Below are 16949 nucleotides of genomic sequence, written 5' to 3' on the forward strand. Positions count from 1 at the left end.
CAGAGTGAGAAATCAGCACCCGTCTGGTGCATCCCAGCATCCACCCTCTGCCCTGGGTTTCCAGGAAACACTCCAAGGAGTGTGGAACATGTTCCCTCATCACAGTCCTCTCCACTCTCTGTAGTGGCTATTCTCCTGGCAGGGGTCCCTGCTCCTCTCACCAGTGCCCTCAGCAGAGGCTGATCCCATCCCCTGCATGTGCAGGCACCTACACTCATCATCTGTGTGTAGCTTCTGCTTGAGCTTTTCCATCTTCTTCTCATCTCGTAGCAGGGTCTTGTCCTTCTTGAGGGTGCCAGTGACCTCCTCCTTCTTCTCTTCCATAATCTCCCGAACAAGCGAGTACTCATCGTAGTTGGTGATGCCTGCAGGAGAGCAGAGGACCAAGCTCAACACGACTTTGCTGCCAAATACAGCAAAGAGCCTGAAATAACACAGAGGTGCAGAGCAGTGCCCCCTCCCTAGCATCACGCACTCCTCATCCCCATTGCATCTCCACAGAGCTGATGCTGCTCCTCCAGTATCCCCATCCGACACTGCAATCTTTCCCCACCTCCCTTGCCCCTGTTGCTGCCCCCTCCTCTCACCAATCCGAGCACAGATTGTCATGAGCATGTCCGTGACGGTTTTGGAGTCATCCACCATCACTGTTTTCACTGTCCCATCCAGCATACGGATCTTCAGGGGCCGCTGCTTCTTCTTGTACTCCATAGTATCCTGTGGGCACAGCAGAGCACAGCTCCCAGCAGCAGCACCAGTGCAGGGCACCCACATCCCACCACCAGCTCCCATCTCCCTGGTGCAATCATGGGGTGCTGTAGGGCAAGATGCAAGGCAGCAGGGCAGGCAGCCACACCAGCGCCACGCCGAGGGCACATCTGGAGCCAAAGCAGGTACCAGCTGGAAGGATGTGGGATGGATGCTTACCCCATTGCGGAGCATGTAGTAGTCCAGAGCCTTCCCTGCCTCCAGCCAGATCCCTTTCTTTGGGTCTTCATCCGAGAGGAACAGCCCAAAATCGTTGGCTGAAAAATAGATAAAGGCTCTGGCACGGTAATCCTGAGCAGGACAGGGCCACCAAGATCACAGAATGGTTTGGGTTGGAAGGGACCTTAAAGCTCATCCAGTTCCAACTCCCTGCCATGGGCAGGGACACCTTCCACTAGAGCAGGTTGCTCCAAACCCCATCCAACCTGGCCTTGAACACTGCCAGAGATGTGCAGCAGGGCAGCCCTGCACGTAGAGCACAGCAGCACTGTGAATGCTGGAGCCTAAACCTAACGAGTGGGCAACAAAGCTGGCAAGCAAGCTTCATGTTTTGCCATAGCTGTCTATGAAAAAGCTGTCTGAAGCATGCCTACACAATGCTGAACTTGGAACTGACAGTCACAACAGAAAGAAGAGCTTGGAGCTGCGGGTGACAGCTCTCAGAAGTGTTCAGTGCACTGTGTAGCAACAGTGAAAGCACACGGGATCACCAGGAAGGGTGCTGGGAACTGGTTGTGAAACCTAGGCTCATCCACACTTTGAGTACTCAGTGGTGGTGTGGTCTGCACCTTCCCAGAAGAGTTTGGAAAGAGACAGAGAAAAGCAACATAAATGATGGAGCTTTGTTATGAGGGACTAAAGGAGCCGGGACTCCTCTGGCTGGGGAAGATGAGGCTGAAGGAGTAAGGGATCAAGCCTCACAAGGCCTCAGAGGTGGTGAAACAGTGCTGCTCACCAAATCCTGCTCCCTTGCAGCTGGGGTACCCAGTGCAACCGCTGCTGCTGAGCCCGTGTGGCGGCACCCCCGCTCATACCCACAGGGATAACCCTGTTTTCATGCTGCGAGGCCAGGACCACGCCTGGCTTTGCCCTGGGAAAGGTCCTTTTCCACCTCTGCAACAACCCAGCGCCGCAGGCTGTCTTGGCTGGCTCTGTTTATAACTCGTCATCTTGTTGGCAGCTCTCTGCGGGGAGGGACAAATTCCTGAGCTGCCCTGCGCCTGCCTGGCTCACGCTGCCGACGGGATCTGACTAAACAGGGAGCAGGAAAAGCACAGAGCCTTGCCATCTTATTTTTACATTGAGAAAAAACAACCCCAAACCCAAAGCTATTTTCACAGCAAATTCCAAGAGGATAGCTCTAAAGCACTGGAAAGGGAGCAGCTTGCCCCAGATCCACAGCCTGAGCGGGGAAAGGCTCTTCCTGACACAGAGCAAGAGCAAGGCTGGGAATGTACCACGCAAAGGTGACAGAAAAAACAGCGCAGCTCCAACAGGGACCCCCAAGTGCCACTACAAGGAGAAATAAAACTTGCGAGGAGCTGACAGGAAAAGCAAAGCAGCTGAAAAGGAACTTGGGAATAAGCAGTTCCCTTTAAGGCTTTCCCCTCGGCTGTTTTTTCACAAGCAGGCTGGCTCACGCCCAGGAGCAGGAAACGCAATGCTCCTTCCAACACCACTACAGCCCCACATCCATAGGGACGCTCATCCCCTCTCTGAAACCGAAAGCCGTGGTCTGCCGGACCGCTGGCCAGCTGGGCACGCCATGAGAAGGCATTTCCTTTCATCCTCGAGGAATTCGCTGCTTCCAGATGTCACCACACTCCCCTCCTCTTCCCACGACTCCTGACCCCCTGCTCGCTGCCTCTCCCCCGTGGCACAGCTGCTTGCAGGGCAGCGCGGACCCAGGAGAGCCCCCGGGATGGTGTCCCAGAGCTCCAGCCCCCCCTCCATCCAAGACAGGGACAGGCCGTGTCCTCGTGGGTGTGAGTCACATCATGAGCTTCTGAGCCATAAACTTAACTTTGAGCCCAGTGGCAGCAGGGAGGGCTGAGAAGGCTTAGCAAGGTAATGGAGCACCAGCATGGGTCTGGCAGAGAACTGCTGGTGGGGAACAGACCCAATACATGCCCCAAAAAGGAAAAACTAACTTATATGTTTATTAATGCTTACAACTGTTTAAATCCACCTAGTCCTGGCTAGGGGTGACGGATGCAAGTAGGAAACAGGAGCAGAGGCAGAAAGGGCAGCAGGCTCATACTGCTCAAGTATTTTACTTCCAAATGTGCTTTCCTACCTTCCAAAACCCCCATATTTCTTCTAGGGTGTCAAGGAGGGAGCCTGAGGAGCTCATCCTTTGCTTCAAGTGGGCAGGAAGACCTGGACCTTACTCCCTCCACCCCACCACTGATCTGGGGAAGCCTATATGGGCACAGAAACAGGAGAGCAAAGGGAGACCAGGATCTAAGCTGGGCACCCATCCCCGCCGAGGACTTACGCTGCCCCATCTGCGCCTCTGGCACCCGCTCACGGATCATGCGGCAGGCATCGTACACCATGGTGGAGGGCTCGAACTGCATCGTCTTCACCACATTGCCAATGCTGATCTTCAGCGAGAGGGCAACCATGGTGGCGGCTGGGCTGTCCCCACTCCTGCGTCACCTATCAGAGGAGAGAGATGGGTTAGCTCTGACTGCTGACCCCTCCAGAGCACAAGGTCCTTCCTCCTCCTTCCCCCCCCTAAGACAGCATCTCTGCTCCCCAAAAGCCGGGACCCAACTTCTACTGGTGAGCAAGAGCTGTACCCCACGATGGCAAGCCCAGGAATGGATCCCACTTTCCATCCCCGTGCTGACCCTGGGGTCTCTGGCCCGCACTGGGACCCTTGTCCAGTTGTGCTGAGGTCCCAAAGCCTATTTGACAGCAGCTGGTACCCGGTGGAGATGCTACCAGCAAGGAGGAAGCGAGCACACAGGAGCACGCGAGATAAGCCAGCACAGCGTGATGGAACGGGTTATAATTAAACCTGCTGTGACACAGAAGCCACAAGAGGAAAACCAAGCTTTGACCCGGCGCTGGCAGGGCCCTGCCCCAGCTATCAGGGCCCCCCCGTGTCACCAGCAGACGGTGCTGAGCTGGCAGCCTCAGCACAGAGGGACGTGGAGGGACGGAAAAGCCCAGAGCTGCTCGGGGAGGTGAGATAAGGGCAGCAGGCATCGACCTCATCCGTTAAACATGATTGCCTGGGGGAAGCACCACTCACACAGTGAGTGCTCAGAGTGTGGGGTCTATGGCAGCAGCGACTGCAGGAACCCAGCTCCAGGGAGCCTGTGCACAGCATGATGTGCAGGAGGGCAAAGGATCAGCCACTGCAGGTCTTGCTGCATGGGCACGAGAGCCACACCATGCCATCTGAAAGAGGCCCCATGCTGGGTCCAGCTTGAAGGATCAGCTTTGAGCTCGAAAGATTGTGTGTATCAGCTTTAGACACGCAGCCCTCAACAGGGCTCCAAAACACAAGGTTTAACACCTAATTAGGACTGTGATATCCTATAGCAGAGTAAAATCGTTAACACAAGAAAAGGAGGTGTAAATAAGCATCCTGCTTCCTTGACACAGCTTGTAGGGCTCCTGAGAGCCCTTCCCTTTGTGTTTACTGTTACACATCAGGGTCCTTGCACCAGGTCCGCAGCCCTACCTCACTGCTCCCTGCCTTTCTCAACGTTCCCAGTCCCCATTCAACCCCACCCTGATGCTCTCCAGCAGTGACATGCCTTTTCCTCTCCCTCAGAGCCTGCTCATGGGGAAGGATTCCCTTGCTCTGCATTCACCCAGGCTGCCGCGGGAGGATGCAAGAGCACCGGTGGGCTGCACCACATCTGCTTGTTCTCTTTTTGATTGATGCGCTCCTATGAGGCCTCCTATTATGGCTGTCAGGGAATGGTTACCAGCCACGTGCATCCTCAGTCTGGCCTAAGGTTCTTGGGCAAGACTTGCTGGCAGCCTCTCTCCACCACAGCAGCACAGTGAGCCTGTACATCCCCACCCAGCACTGCCAGCTCTGGTCCCCCATGCAAAAGCGGGGTTACCCCGGTGTGGGCTGCTCTCAGTCATGGACCTGAGCTGGTCAGGGGCACAATCTGTGATGGATAAATAGCTCCTGTCCAGCAGTGAGTCAGAGGGCATGGGTCCTGCTCCTGCAGAGCCATAAAGCCATGTTGGTGGTGCGGGATGGGAGGCAGGGACAGGGGAGTGTGCCGCCTCCGCCAGCACCATGGAGCAGCTCCAGCTCTGCATTCCTGAGCCGCTCTGCAATGTTTCTGCGGAGGCCCGCGGCCCCCATGGCTCCGCTGACGAGGAATGAAATGCATTTTGGGTCCAGAGCAAGAGAGCCTGGTGTCAAGGGGGGAAGAGGCAGAAGAGGCACCCGCCTGTGCCGCTGCCCTCCATCCGGAAGCAGCAGCAAAGCGGCGGAGCCACAGGGATGAGGAACACCCTGCTGCATAAAGGGCTTTATGAATATTTCATGCGCAGGGCAGGCTGCTGTGGTCACCGGGCCATCTTCTCTACATCTAAAAATAATCTTGAGTCGTGCATAAAGCTGCTTTCCGTCCCTCCGCAGGAAAAGGAGAACATGCCCCTGACAGGACAAGGTCAGAGACCATGGAGGAAGGGGAGGGGAAGATACCGAGCAGCAGAGAGGAACTGAGGGGAGCCAGCCCATGGCCAGCCATTTCTGCAGCCTCCTCTTGCCTGCCTCAAGCCACCCAAAATCAGCCCCCCCTTAGGAAACCCTTCACAGGGGCTAAAACCCCACAGGAGGATGAATGCTCAAGACTTGACACTCCTGAGCTATTACAACAACAGTGCTCAGCAGGGAAGGTGCTAAAGACGCAAGAAAGGGGAGGAAGGGGAGACAGTTCACTTTAATTCCCATACTCTACAGGAGCAGCTCAGGCTCCAGCAGCCGAGCTTTGCTGACATCAATGTCTAAAGCAGAAACGCTCTCTGCTGCATAAATACACCTCCTCAAACCATGGAGAGATTTGTCAGCAGTTAATCACACAGCGCTTGTGTCTCTGCTGCCTCCTGCGAAGGCACCAATGCAGGGCTCGGCCTCTGCAGACCTCTCTCCTCTCCACGTGGGGAAGGAAAAGCTGGACTAGACACAAGGGATGAGACAGCGTGGGAGCCCGGCGCTGCCGACCAGGAAAACAAAGGAAAAGGACAGTGGAATTCAAGCTGTTCTTCTGGAAAGGGGAAAAAAAACAGAACCCAAACAAACCGAGTCTCGATGCACAAACACCAGATTTCTGCGCTGGTTCGCCTCCAGAGCAAGCAAACCTGTTCTCGATCGGCTGTCAGTATGCAAAGGCAGATAAGGCACCGGAGCAGCGAGCCCACCAGCTGGCAGCCAGACTAACACACTTCTGCCTTTTACAGCAAGCTGCAGCCCTCTGAGCCGCCAGCACGCTCCTGAGCTGATCCCACAATGGGAGAGGGGTCTTCTTCACAGGGTCCCACCCCATCAGGGCTGCCCCCATCTCACCCTGCACCAGATGGGCAAACCCACCCTGGTGCGGAGGTCTCAGCTTAAAGGCAGCACAGCCCAAGGAGCCACCACATACTGCAGAGACCACTGACAGCGAGTTTTCCACCACGTGACGTAGCTGCTATATTTGTGCCGGTCGAGCTTAGCGCTGAGAGGACGGTTACAGAGGAGGGTTTTTATCTTAAAATCAACCAACAATTCAGCAGCAGCCTGCTGGCACGCTCTGCGGACAGTTTCCAGAACAAGCTGTAAATCTTTCGAACGCGGCGATTTTGCCATTTTTATCATGCTCTTTTCTAAGGGAGGCCGTGGACGCGGTTTGGGTTTGTTGGTTCATTGGGGTTTTATTACAGCAATGCCAAGTCTCACTTGGGAAAGGCCCCACTCCGGACCACCCCCAGGCTGCAGGAAGCACCATCAGCTGCAATCCACCCCACTGCTGGGGTTTTCCAGAGCCATGGGGTTGCTGGCTGCCGGCACAGGCAGGCAGGTATCAGGCCACCATGTTTGCTGGCATATCAGCACAAGGAATAGGTCAAAAATTAACCTGGTTAAGAAGGCAGAGACAGCTCTGGCTGGTCCATATGGGACCATGGCAGGCACATGGGTGGCTCAGCACCGCACCCATGGAAGGCTGCACCGGCTGCCCCGGCCCTGCTGCCAACACCACTCAGCCCAGTTCTTCTTCCTCAGCTGCATGTCCACATCGGGTGGAAGATGGCTTCTTCCAGCTGAGGGTGAGCTTGCTCCTGGGGAGCATGAGCAACCACTGGGGGCAGCTCCATGGCACCCCTGTGACCACCCAGCTGTTACCCAGGGGCAGGAGCATCCTCTCACCCCCACTGGACAGGCAGCTCTGTTTGGTGATGGGAACAAGCAGGGGACGGCAGTGGAGATGGAGGATGACAGCAGCTCTAGCTGTTAACTGCTGCTGTTTCCTGTGCATTCCCAGGTCTGCCTGCTCCTGCCTGGCATCTCCTGTCCTCCAAATGGATGCTGCACAAATGGCAGCATCCCTCGGCTGCCCACCATCAGGCAGGCATGCGGGTGAGCAAGGGCAGGCCTCCATCCCCAGCCTCTCCTGTGTCTTTTCAGAGCTGGCACAGCATCCCAAAAGCAGCACTTGGGGTGCAGTGTGTGTTCTCACCCGATCCAGGCACCCACATTCACTAGGGGAAGTGAGCTGAGCATTCACTTGCTCACCACCACACCACCGGCCACGCAGAAAGGGGAAAGCACAAGAGAAGAGAGCATCACTGCGTTTTGAGGGGCATTTCTCCACCCAGCATCCAGCAAACCAAAGCTCTGTAAAAGAGGGTGAACCACAGGTTCCCTTCCTCAGCCTTCCCACTGCCCTTCCCCAAATCTTTGGGATGCCCCAAAGCCTTGCCACTCAGTGAGCAAGCTGGGTGCTTGGCCAGTGCTCATCCCTGCTCATTTAGCACTTGGGGGGGCGGTTTGCCCCATGGCCTGCAGGAAGTGGGGGGATCAGATCCTTTTACCGGGCAACCCTCCGGCTCTAGCAAAGCTCAAGATCCCCAAAATATAACCCCTCCCCTCCTCAAGCAGCAAGGCTTGGGGAGAGAAGAAGGGAATAAACAATTATTGCTACCAAATATGGGTCTAACAGCCAGCGATGAAGCCACAGCAGAAGCATGCAGACATCCTGCCGGCAGATTCAAAGGGACAGGGAGCACAGGGACACGGGTGGGATCCGACAGTGAACAGGCAAAGAATGGGGCAGGGAACAGGCAGTGGACGGGGCTGTGCTTCCCTTGCCGGCTCAGCAGCTCCAGCCGGGACACGGCGCACACCGGTGGTGCTCGGTTTCGCCGCGCAGCACCCACCGCAGTGCCCCGTCCCGGGACACGGGCGGGAGGTGCTGGGGTGACCTGGCCGGGCTGCGGCACTGCCGTCGGGAGCGTGTCCTCGGGCGTCCCCACCCAAAGCCACGCCGCGGGCGGGAGACACCCTTCCCTCCCGCTTCCCCCTGCACAGGGAGGGCAGGAAGCACGGGGAACGCTTCGCACGGCACCCCCGCCGGCCCCCCGGTTCGAGGGGGCCACGGCCAAGCTTCTCCCGCGCGGTCCCTAGGGACCACCGAGGCGGGGGATGCTCGACGGGGCCTGAAGCGGAGGCTTCGGACCGAGGCCTGCGGCGGTTATTCTAGGGCAGTGCAAGTACGGGGCTGGGATTAACGGGGCCGGACCCAGCCACTGCTGCCCCGTGTCCCATGGTGGGCGTCGGTGCTCGCGTGCCGCCAGCCCAGGGTTGGGGCGGGGGGGGGGGGGGCGACGGTCGACGGGGCGCGCCCTTAACCCAGATCAAGGCGTGCCCGGCCCCAGAAAGCCCATGTACCACCGCAGAGCACCCCGGTGGGGCAGGGCGGTCCCGATAACCGGGACGCTTCTCCCCCCTCCCTCCCCGGTAACAGGAGCGGGGCGGAGTGGGGGGGCTCCCCCCGGGACATCCGTTTCCGGCAGCCCCCCAGGAACCAGGGCGCGGCCGATCCCCGGGACCCCCCTTCCCCAGGCGCCCCCCCCCCCCCCGGGCCCCGCTGTCTCCCCTCTGCCCGGTCCCCGTACCTGTGCGCGGGCAGCAGCAGCGCGGCGGCCCCGCCGAGGCTGTGCGGAGCGGAGCGGGGCGGAACCGCCCGCTTCCCGCCCCGCCGCCCCCCGCCGCGCATGCGCCGGGGCACGGGGCGCCGCCGGGTGGCACAGCTCGGTTCGGCACCGTGCAGCATCCAGCCCCGGGGCTGCGCTCCCTCCGGGGCTGCCGCAGGGCGGCCCCGCGCACAGGGATAGCGCTGTCCGGTACCGGCGGGGCCCGGCCCTGCGCCCCGCCGCCTCTGCTTGCTCCCGGTCCCAGCTTCTTCCGTCGCACCCCCCCACCCCCGTCGGGGCCCTCGCCCATCCAGGAGCACCCCTGTTTCACCCCCGCCCCCCCCCATAACATCCCCGTTGCCCCCGGGGTAACCGGTGTCACCGGCGGGAGGGGCGGGCCCCCTACGCGCGGGGCTCGCCGGTAGGCGGGACGTCACCCGTCGGTGCCGTGCGAAGGCGGAGCGGGGTTAGGGGGACCGCGAGCAAAGGGGGAACCGCGACAGGCGGCTCCTCGCATGTCCCTAGGGGGGTGCCCGCGGGACGGCCGGCGGCGGGGCAGGGCAGCCGGGTGTGGCAGCGCTGACACCCTGCGGTGGCCGGCGGTACTTCCCCAGTGCCCCGGCTCTCTGACAGGCTGCGCTGTCCGTGCTGTCCGAGCCCTGCGGGCTTGAGGTTGAGCCGCGGTCCAGCCCCGCTGTGAGAGGCTCCTCTGCCTCCTTCGGATGGGTTGTCCGGGTGGGGTAGCGTCTTCTGTTCCCTTACCCGTACCTTACCCGCTGCCGCCTGCCCCGGTTTTCCGCGCCCGGCGCACGGCTCCTAGATTTAAAGGCAGCAGTTTGTGTGTAGAAGCAATGTGCCCTGGCTCTGTCCGCGTTCTGCCCCATGCCCCTTCCCCTCACTGCTCCGTTTTCTGCTGGCCAAACGCGGCGGTCCCTCACCATCTGCCTGCCCTGCTCCCAGGCAGCTGGCACAGCACTTTTCTCTTTTTTAGGTGGGATTTTTTTTTGTTTTGGGGCTGTTGGTTCAGGTACTTTCTGGGCTGTGATTGCTAGCAGTGAGTAAAAGCTTACGGACACTGGGGGGGGGGGGGGTATAATGGATGCCCCCCATGGGTGAAAGAGCAGGGCTTTGGTTCAGGCATCATGGTCAAGCAGGCCTGACCGACAGCAGCTCTGTTGTGCAAACCATGAGAACCATGCAAGGCCGCATCTTCTCAGGCACCAAGGAGTCCAGGACACATCTTATCTGGAGATAGCAGCACCAGCGCAAGCTGGGGCTAGACAAAACTAAAACTGACACAGCTGCAAAAACACCAAGTGGGGTTTGACTACAAGTCCATCGCTTTATCCTATAAATACTTTTCGCCTCCCTGTGCCCACTGAAATCTCCCATACAGCAGCGAGCTGCACAGCAGGGATCTCTCCAGGAGCAGACGTCTGCCAAAGTTGCTCCTGGAGACTGAGAGACTCTTCACTCAGCATCTGATACCTACGGCTGAGAGTCCCTTCACACACCATCTGATACCTTGATACTACAGCAAGGTAAGTCATGTTTTGCTTACATTCAGCCTAAAAGTATAGGAGTTTTCTTGCTAAATCTGATCAGTTTTCTGGTGGTGCCTGGTATAAGGAGGAGCAAAAAGAGCAAACGGTGCCCCGAGACTATAGAAATACCAGTGCTAAAATGAACTGTGTAAGTCCGTGTAACAGTGTAATTCTTCACCAAGGAATGCTGGAATATTGCAGCCTAATTTCTTATGAGCTGGCTAATCAAAGTAACTCATCGTGGACCAGGTTTAACAGGGATTTAAGCAACCTGGTCTAGTGGAAGGGGTCCCTGCCCATGGCACCGAGGTCGGAACTGAATGAGCTTTAAGGGTCCCATCCAACCCAAACCAGCCTGTGATTCTATGAATTTATGTGTATCCAGCTATAGCTTAATTGTTTTAAGTGTAGTAAGTAGCAGAACGTTTCACCACTGCCTAAATTGTTGTTTAAACCATCATTTAAATCACTGTCAAAACACTGTTTAATTACCATTCTATGACCGTCTAATCACCATTTATTATCATTTCATTTCCACTCACTGATTATCGTTTGATCTTTAATCATTAACAAAACCTTTTTAGTTTATCGCATAATGATATTATAATGTAAATTGATATATAATATAAATTGATATAGACTATAAATAGACATAATATAAATTAAGATATAGTATAAATTGATATATAACATAATTAATATATAATATGGTATGGTATGGTATGGTATGGTATGGTATGGTATGATATGATATAATAGAAATCATATATCATAGAATCATAGAATCATAGAATAGTTAGGGTTGGAAAGGACCTTAAGATCAACTAGTTCCAACCCCCCTGCTTATATTATATTATATTATATTATATTATATTATATTATGGTATTTGGTATTATATTAGATATGATATTAGATATTATATAATATTATGTAGTATGTTATAATGCTAGCTTCTTTTAATACTTCACCTGTTGCTGTGGCTGGGTCCCAATAACCTGACGGGGAAACCGGTGTTCTGGGACCACCAGGGCTTGCATAATGGCTTTGCTGGGGATGTATTCAAGGTCTTGTTGTTGCTGCAGAGCCCCAGCAGCTGTTGCCATTGCACAGTAGACTCTGCAGGGGCTGAGGGACATCTAGAAGGAGTTCTGGTGTCTCCTCCATGCCGGTGCTCACTTTGGGTGTCCTGCACAGATGTCAAGCCCAGATGAGCTGGCTCTCCTGGCAGATGATGACCTGTTTGAATTCCTCCTGAAAGAAGGTTGTTTTATGCCTGATATCTCAGTGGGGGACAATGTTCTGCTGGAAGACTGGGGGCTGCCAGAGCCTGAGGTGAGCTGTTTGGGAGGAGTTGCTGCTGGGTTGTGATGAAAGATGTTTGTCTCGCTGCTGAGTAAAGCTTTTTCTCCACAGCCTCTGGACAAGGATATGGATGATTTCATCACGTCCATCCTGAACCCCTTTCAAAACGGGGCAGGCATGCGGCAGGATTGTCTACCTGCTGATGGGGATATCGACATTCCGGAAGATCAACTTCAGCTCCTGAATTTTGTCAATGAATTTGGTTTCAGCGGCTTTTCCTTCAGCGACTTTGCTGGCAATGACTTGGCTGGCAACGACCTGGCTGGCAACAACTCTGCTGGCAACAACTCTGCTGGCAGCGAGATTGCTGGCAGTGAGCTGGCTGGTAGCGAGGTTGCTGCCACAGACCCTGCCAGCGACACCCAGAACTCAGAAGCCCCGCAGGTTGATCACAGCTCTTCCCTCCACTGGGATTGGTCTCTGCTGCAAAGCATAGCATCCGAGCTGGCAGACATGGGAGAGGAGAATATATCCACTGATGTCGGTAAGTGATGGGCACGGGCACTTTATGTCCTGGCTGCAGGCACAAAAGCAGCCCCACATTGTGGGGTTTAGGGTGGGTGCCAGGAAGTGATGGAGAGCACCACGTGTAGTAGCTTTCAGTTGCCGTAACATTGCAGTTTGATGCTACCTAGAGCTGACCGGTCGGGCACAGCCTCACTGAGGCCCAATGTTGCACTCTCCTTTCCTTCCCCAGGCAACTGGCAAAGAGCGGAAGGCACAAGCATGGCCCTTGTACCAACTTCTGGTTTCCCAGTTCCAGCTTCTGTGGATGCCGTACCCCAGGTTGAGCCTGCCATCACTATGCAGGTATGGACTGCCATGCATGTGAGCCCCAGCCTTTGCTTCTGCTCACATCTCCTCTTCTCTCCTGGGTTGCTTTCTGTGAGGGGTGTCTCTGAGGAAAGCATGATGCCTCTTTGGTGGAGCTGATCCTGGTTCTGTGTCCTTTCTGCATGTCTTCTCTGCCCCAGTGTATACTCCTTTTACTTTGTATTCTCAGGAGGCATATTCTTGCTGTTTTCTAGGCAAGCTTCCCAGAGCTGGTCCTGACTGAGGAGCAGAAGCAGCTCCTGCTGGCTGAAGATTTCACTTATCTGCCACTGACCCAAGTGAGTCCTTGCTGCTGTGTGTCTCTCCCAAACCCACACTTGGACCACTCAAATACTTCAGCCAGAGCAGGGGTTTGAAAATGCAGGGTGATGTTTTCATGAGAGCACTGCTGCCCAGGTGCTGTGTTGAGGCAGCGTGGGGTAGGCTTTGGTGTTCTTTTCCACCCTTCAAGGCCTTGGGGATGTTCATGTGTACAGCAGCCTCAGCTTTGTTATCAGGCAGATATAAAGAGCAACAAGACCTGGCTGCTGTCTGTCTCCCCACTAACGACTGCTTGCAGGAGGTAGTTATACCACAAATGCCTCCAATCTATTATATTACTCCCTTGCTTGTGAGCTGTGTGCTTTTCAACTCCCTTAGGTATGCCTTGCTTTTGCTATGCTGGAGAAGCTGCTGTCCACATCAGCAGCCTGTGCTTTGCTGGGGGGGGGGGGGTAGAGGGTAAAACCACAAGGGCTGAGATTTGAGGTGTATGCAGGGTTTATGAGGGTTGTATTGCCAATGTTTGCTCCTAAGGAGAAATGACCCTTGCAGGTTAAAGACCAGCTTGTGAAGAAGGCACGTCGCAAGGTCTGGAACAAGCATTCAATCCAGAATATCTATCGCAGAAAGAAGAGGAACATGAATAACCTGGAAAACAAGTAGGGGCACACAGTAGTGTCACCCAGCACTGGGGAGACAGATTTCTTTATGGGTACTCTGCAATACTCAATTGTAGTTGCATAGGATCGTATATTTGTGTTGTGAGAGCAAAGCTCATCCAGTTCTAACCCCCTGCCATGGACACCTCCCACTAGACCAGGTTACCCTCTCCAACCTGGCCTTCAACACTGCAAGGGATAGGGCAGCTGCAGCTTTTCTGGGCACCCTGTGCCAGCACCTCAGCATCCTCATAGTGAATAATTTCTTCTTTATATCTGGTCTAAGTCTCCCCTATGTCAGTTTAACACCATCCTGCCTTGTCCTGTCCCTACTTACCTTTGAAAAACTTTCATCTCCATCTTTCCTGTAGGCTCCTTTAAGTACCGGAAGCTGCTTTAATATCTCCCCTGAGCTTTCTGTTCTTCAGGCTTAAATTAAATTTCAGTTAAAACTGTGCTCTTAATGTATTATGAGTAGTATAGCACAGACATTATTCTTAGAGTGGCACAGGATTTCTGCAAGCAGAATGAATGTAGTACAAACTATAACCAGTGTAATACAGAACTTATAATACAACTTATAATTTCTAATAGCCTAGATACTAATACAACTTGACTTAGGATTTTTCATCACATGGACCCTCTGTGTATCGGGTCAAATCTTAACATGCAGTTTGCTATATCAATAGAGCAATCATAATCTAGACTCAAAAATTACATAAAGGAATATGAATCACTCCCTCCATCGTGAGGGGAGACATATGGTGGTGGTGGAGGTGCTCCTGACCAAGGGTGTCTTCAGTCTCGCTGCTCAGCACCAGCTTCAGGTTCCCTCTTAGGATCCGTAAGTACTTTGTATTAAGTAGAGTACTTTCTGTGCTGTTACGCTTCCCTGCTCTGTGACAGGGTCATCAACACAGTGGGGATGGCAAGGTGCCAGGGACCATCAAGGCCGGCAGGAAATGGGAATAAACAGCATTTCACTCAGAATCCTTGTGGTGGGGAGGGAAGGGAATGAGGAATCTGGGGGTTTTGTCTACTTGGTGCACAGGACCTTCAGGGCCCGATAAGGAGGGGAAGGGAACGAATACACAGCCCCCTGGGTCACAGGGAACGGCTGCTCCCCCACTAGTACAAAACAGTCTTAGTTGTGCCGAATACATGGCTGGGGATTGGGAGCAGGGGAGCCAGGCACAAGCCGCCATGCTGGGCTGGTGCTGGGGTCTTGCCACCCTACACACCAAGAGAGGCAGACCCTCTGGGTTCTCAGAGGCTCAGGGCATTGCTTGCTGTGCTCTCTTCACGTTGGAGACGGCACAGAGCTTGCTCTGTACAAGCCTGGTGCTAGCCTGACATCACGGATGTGCACGGCTGGTGTGCCTCTAGGACAGAGCATCCTTAGGGGTTGGTGTGGCGCTTCTGTGCAGGACTGGGCAGGGCTTAGCCCTCCCCAAAGCCGGGTGAGGCGTCACTCTAACTAACAAAGCCTGTTTTCCCTCCGTGCTGTTCGTCTTTCCTGCGAAGGGTGGCAGCCTGCATGGCTCAGAACCAGAGCCTGGGGAACATACGGGCGCTGCAGAAGCAGAACAGGTAAGTACTTCTTGTTGGACCCGGCAGATGTGATGGGGAGGGCTGTTCCTTTGGGGTTGTGGCCTGCAAAGGGGGCAATGGGGGAGTGTGCAGCCCTTGGTTTATCTGCTGTGTTAACCTGTGTTACCTCCTGTCCTGCAGGTCACTGTTCTGGCAGTTCAGGGAGCTGCAAGCCTTTGTGAGCCAGCCCTCTAACAGGACTGCCGTGGCTAAAACCTACATGACGGTGAGTGGCTTCAGCCTCAATGTCTGTGAAGGGGTCTCTGCTGCTTGGGAGAGAAGTGTTTACTGCTGTGAGTGATGCCTGTCTGTGCCCGTTGCTGAGGTCTGTGCCCATCTGTTTCCAGGCCATTCTGTCCTTCGGTGTCTTTTTCTCGCAGAGGGCCTGCATGATTGAAAGCATCAAGGCAAATCTGGGTCTTGAAGGTGAGTGCCTGGGGGCTGAAACATGGCTCCAGGTGAAGCGCTGCCCTCCTCCCCCATAGACACTCGCAATCCTGGGGAACCTCCACCCCAGCACCCCCCTTGCTGGGGTACCACTATGTTTGGCTCAGCTCTGCACTCTTACTCAGCCCTGTTGCAGAGGTCTGCCTTGGGGTACAAGAGGTGGTACGAGACCTAGAGGGATCCAGTCCCTCTTGGATGCTTGTACCTGGCAGCAGCACAGCATCCTTCCCTGCTTCCCCTGGGAGGAGGCAGCTCTAGTTCTTCTCTTGTGGGCTCTGGCCAGGATGGTGGGAGGCTGGGGATGACAGGCCCAGCATCTGAGGACCCCTCCACTCGGGTTGGGCAGCCTCATTTGGTGATGGCAAAAGGGCCATGGTCCACCCAACCCCACTCACAAATCTTTCAACAGAAATTCAATACCTGATGCTCTGGCAGCAGCTGATTTCGAGCTGGTTCCCTCTGAGCCTCCTCAGCAGCACTCCCAGGGCAGCCTATCACAGCCAGAAGTGCCTGTGCTGTGGAAGCGGAAGAGGAAGGTGTGGCCTGATCATGCTGCCCCAGAGGGGTAATCCAGCAGCACCCTGCAGATGTGACTTCTGCAACTTCCTCCTGCTTCTCGGAGTGACCCTGGGCATCCTACCGGAAAGGGACGAGTAGAGCCTCCTTAGTCCCATCAAAGCTGTCAAAGTAGATTCTTCTGAATACTCCCCTGACTGCTGTGAGCTCAGGTTTGCTGGGGAGGAATAGTTCTGACACTTTATGTTTCTATAGCAGAGCTCCATATGAGATGATAGAATAGAAAACTCTTGTCAATTTTGCTGTAGCTGCCGACATGTCTTGCAGCTCAGGGCACATCCTTGTGGCTTGTAGGGGTGGGGTGTGGCATGGAGGGTGAAGGTGGTCAAGTCTGAGGTTGCCATTAGTTAATCTGCACAAGATAGATGGAGTCTATTGTACTGCTGCTTCTTTGCCCAGGTAAAGGTGAATAAACAAAGTCCTGCACTTATTACTGCATGCAGTAGCCACAAACATATGTCCATTGCTCCTTCCCCTTAGTCCTGTGGTGTTGCCTGATTTGTGAGATAGGGAGCTGCCCTTCAGTGCTCCCACAAAGAGTGATTCTGCCATTGCGACAGGCTCTGCTTGTCGCCTGTTCCTGCTACCTTTGAGCCACAGGCACAGGTGCTGGCCTGGCTAGAGAAGGTAATGTAGAGCCCTTCCCAGGCCACGTGTGCTGTTGCCTTCTGTAGGGGCTGAGCCTTTCCATCTGGCACAGCCCACTCTGTTTATCCTGGACCTCGGGGGGAGGCACATCTCGGAACCTTCATG

At 55.1% G+C, this 16949-nt stretch overlaps 2 protein-coding genes and 1 long non-coding RNA gene across 5 annotated transcripts in view; 2 read left to right on the forward strand and 1 right to left on the reverse strand.

Annotated features, from left to right (window-relative positions):
- TLN1 (talin 1) overlaps positions 1-9024 on the reverse strand; it is a 34843-nt gene extending 25819 nt beyond the window's left edge. For all 3 annotated transcript variants that reach the window (XM_062633911.1, XM_062633909.1, XM_062633910.1), the window contains exons 1-5: positions 8905-9024; positions 3266-3429; positions 928-1025; positions 588-717; positions 213-365 (exon numbers count right to left, since the gene is read on the reverse strand). In XM_062633911.1, coding sequence (XP_062489895.1) covers positions 213-365; positions 588-717; positions 928-1025; positions 3266-3395 — 511 coding nt within the window. In that variant the 5' untranslated portion in view covers positions 3396-3429; positions 8905-9024. The remainder of the gene's footprint in view (positions 1-212; positions 366-587; positions 718-927; positions 1026-3265; positions 3430-8904) is intronic.
- A 991-nt stretch (positions 9025-10015) lies between these two features.
- Positions 10016-16949, forward strand: part of LOC134171547 (cyclic AMP-responsive element-binding protein 3-like protein 4) — a 50376-nt gene continuing 43442 nt past the window's right edge. The window contains exons 1-6 of the mRNA XM_062633889.1: positions 10016-10463; positions 11662-11799; positions 11881-12313; positions 12527-12639; positions 12858-12941; positions 13477-13744. Of these exons, the coding sequence (XP_062489873.1) occupies positions 11662-11799; positions 11881-12313; positions 12527-12639; positions 12858-12941; positions 13477-13587 (879 nt within the window). The 5' untranslated portion in view covers positions 10016-10463 and the 3' untranslated portion in view covers positions 13588-13744. The remainder of the gene's footprint in view (positions 10464-11661; positions 11800-11880; positions 12314-12526; positions 12640-12857; positions 12942-13476; positions 13745-16949) is intronic.
- LOC134171552 (uncharacterized) lies at positions 14706-16278 on the forward strand. The gene is made up of 3 exons (XR_009967662.1): positions 14706-15173; positions 15315-15599; positions 16030-16278. It is a non-coding gene; the product is annotated as an uncharacterized LOC134171552 (long non-coding RNA).

The sequence above is a fragment of the Pezoporus occidentalis genome, unplaced genomic scaffold, assembly GCF_034315485.1.
Source record: "Pezoporus occidentalis ecotype Australia unplaced genomic scaffold, CSIRO_AGI_Poc_V1 ctg408, whole genome shotgun sequence".
NCBI lineage: Eukaryota > Metazoa > Chordata > Aves > Psittaciformes > Psittacidae > Pezoporus > Pezoporus occidentalis.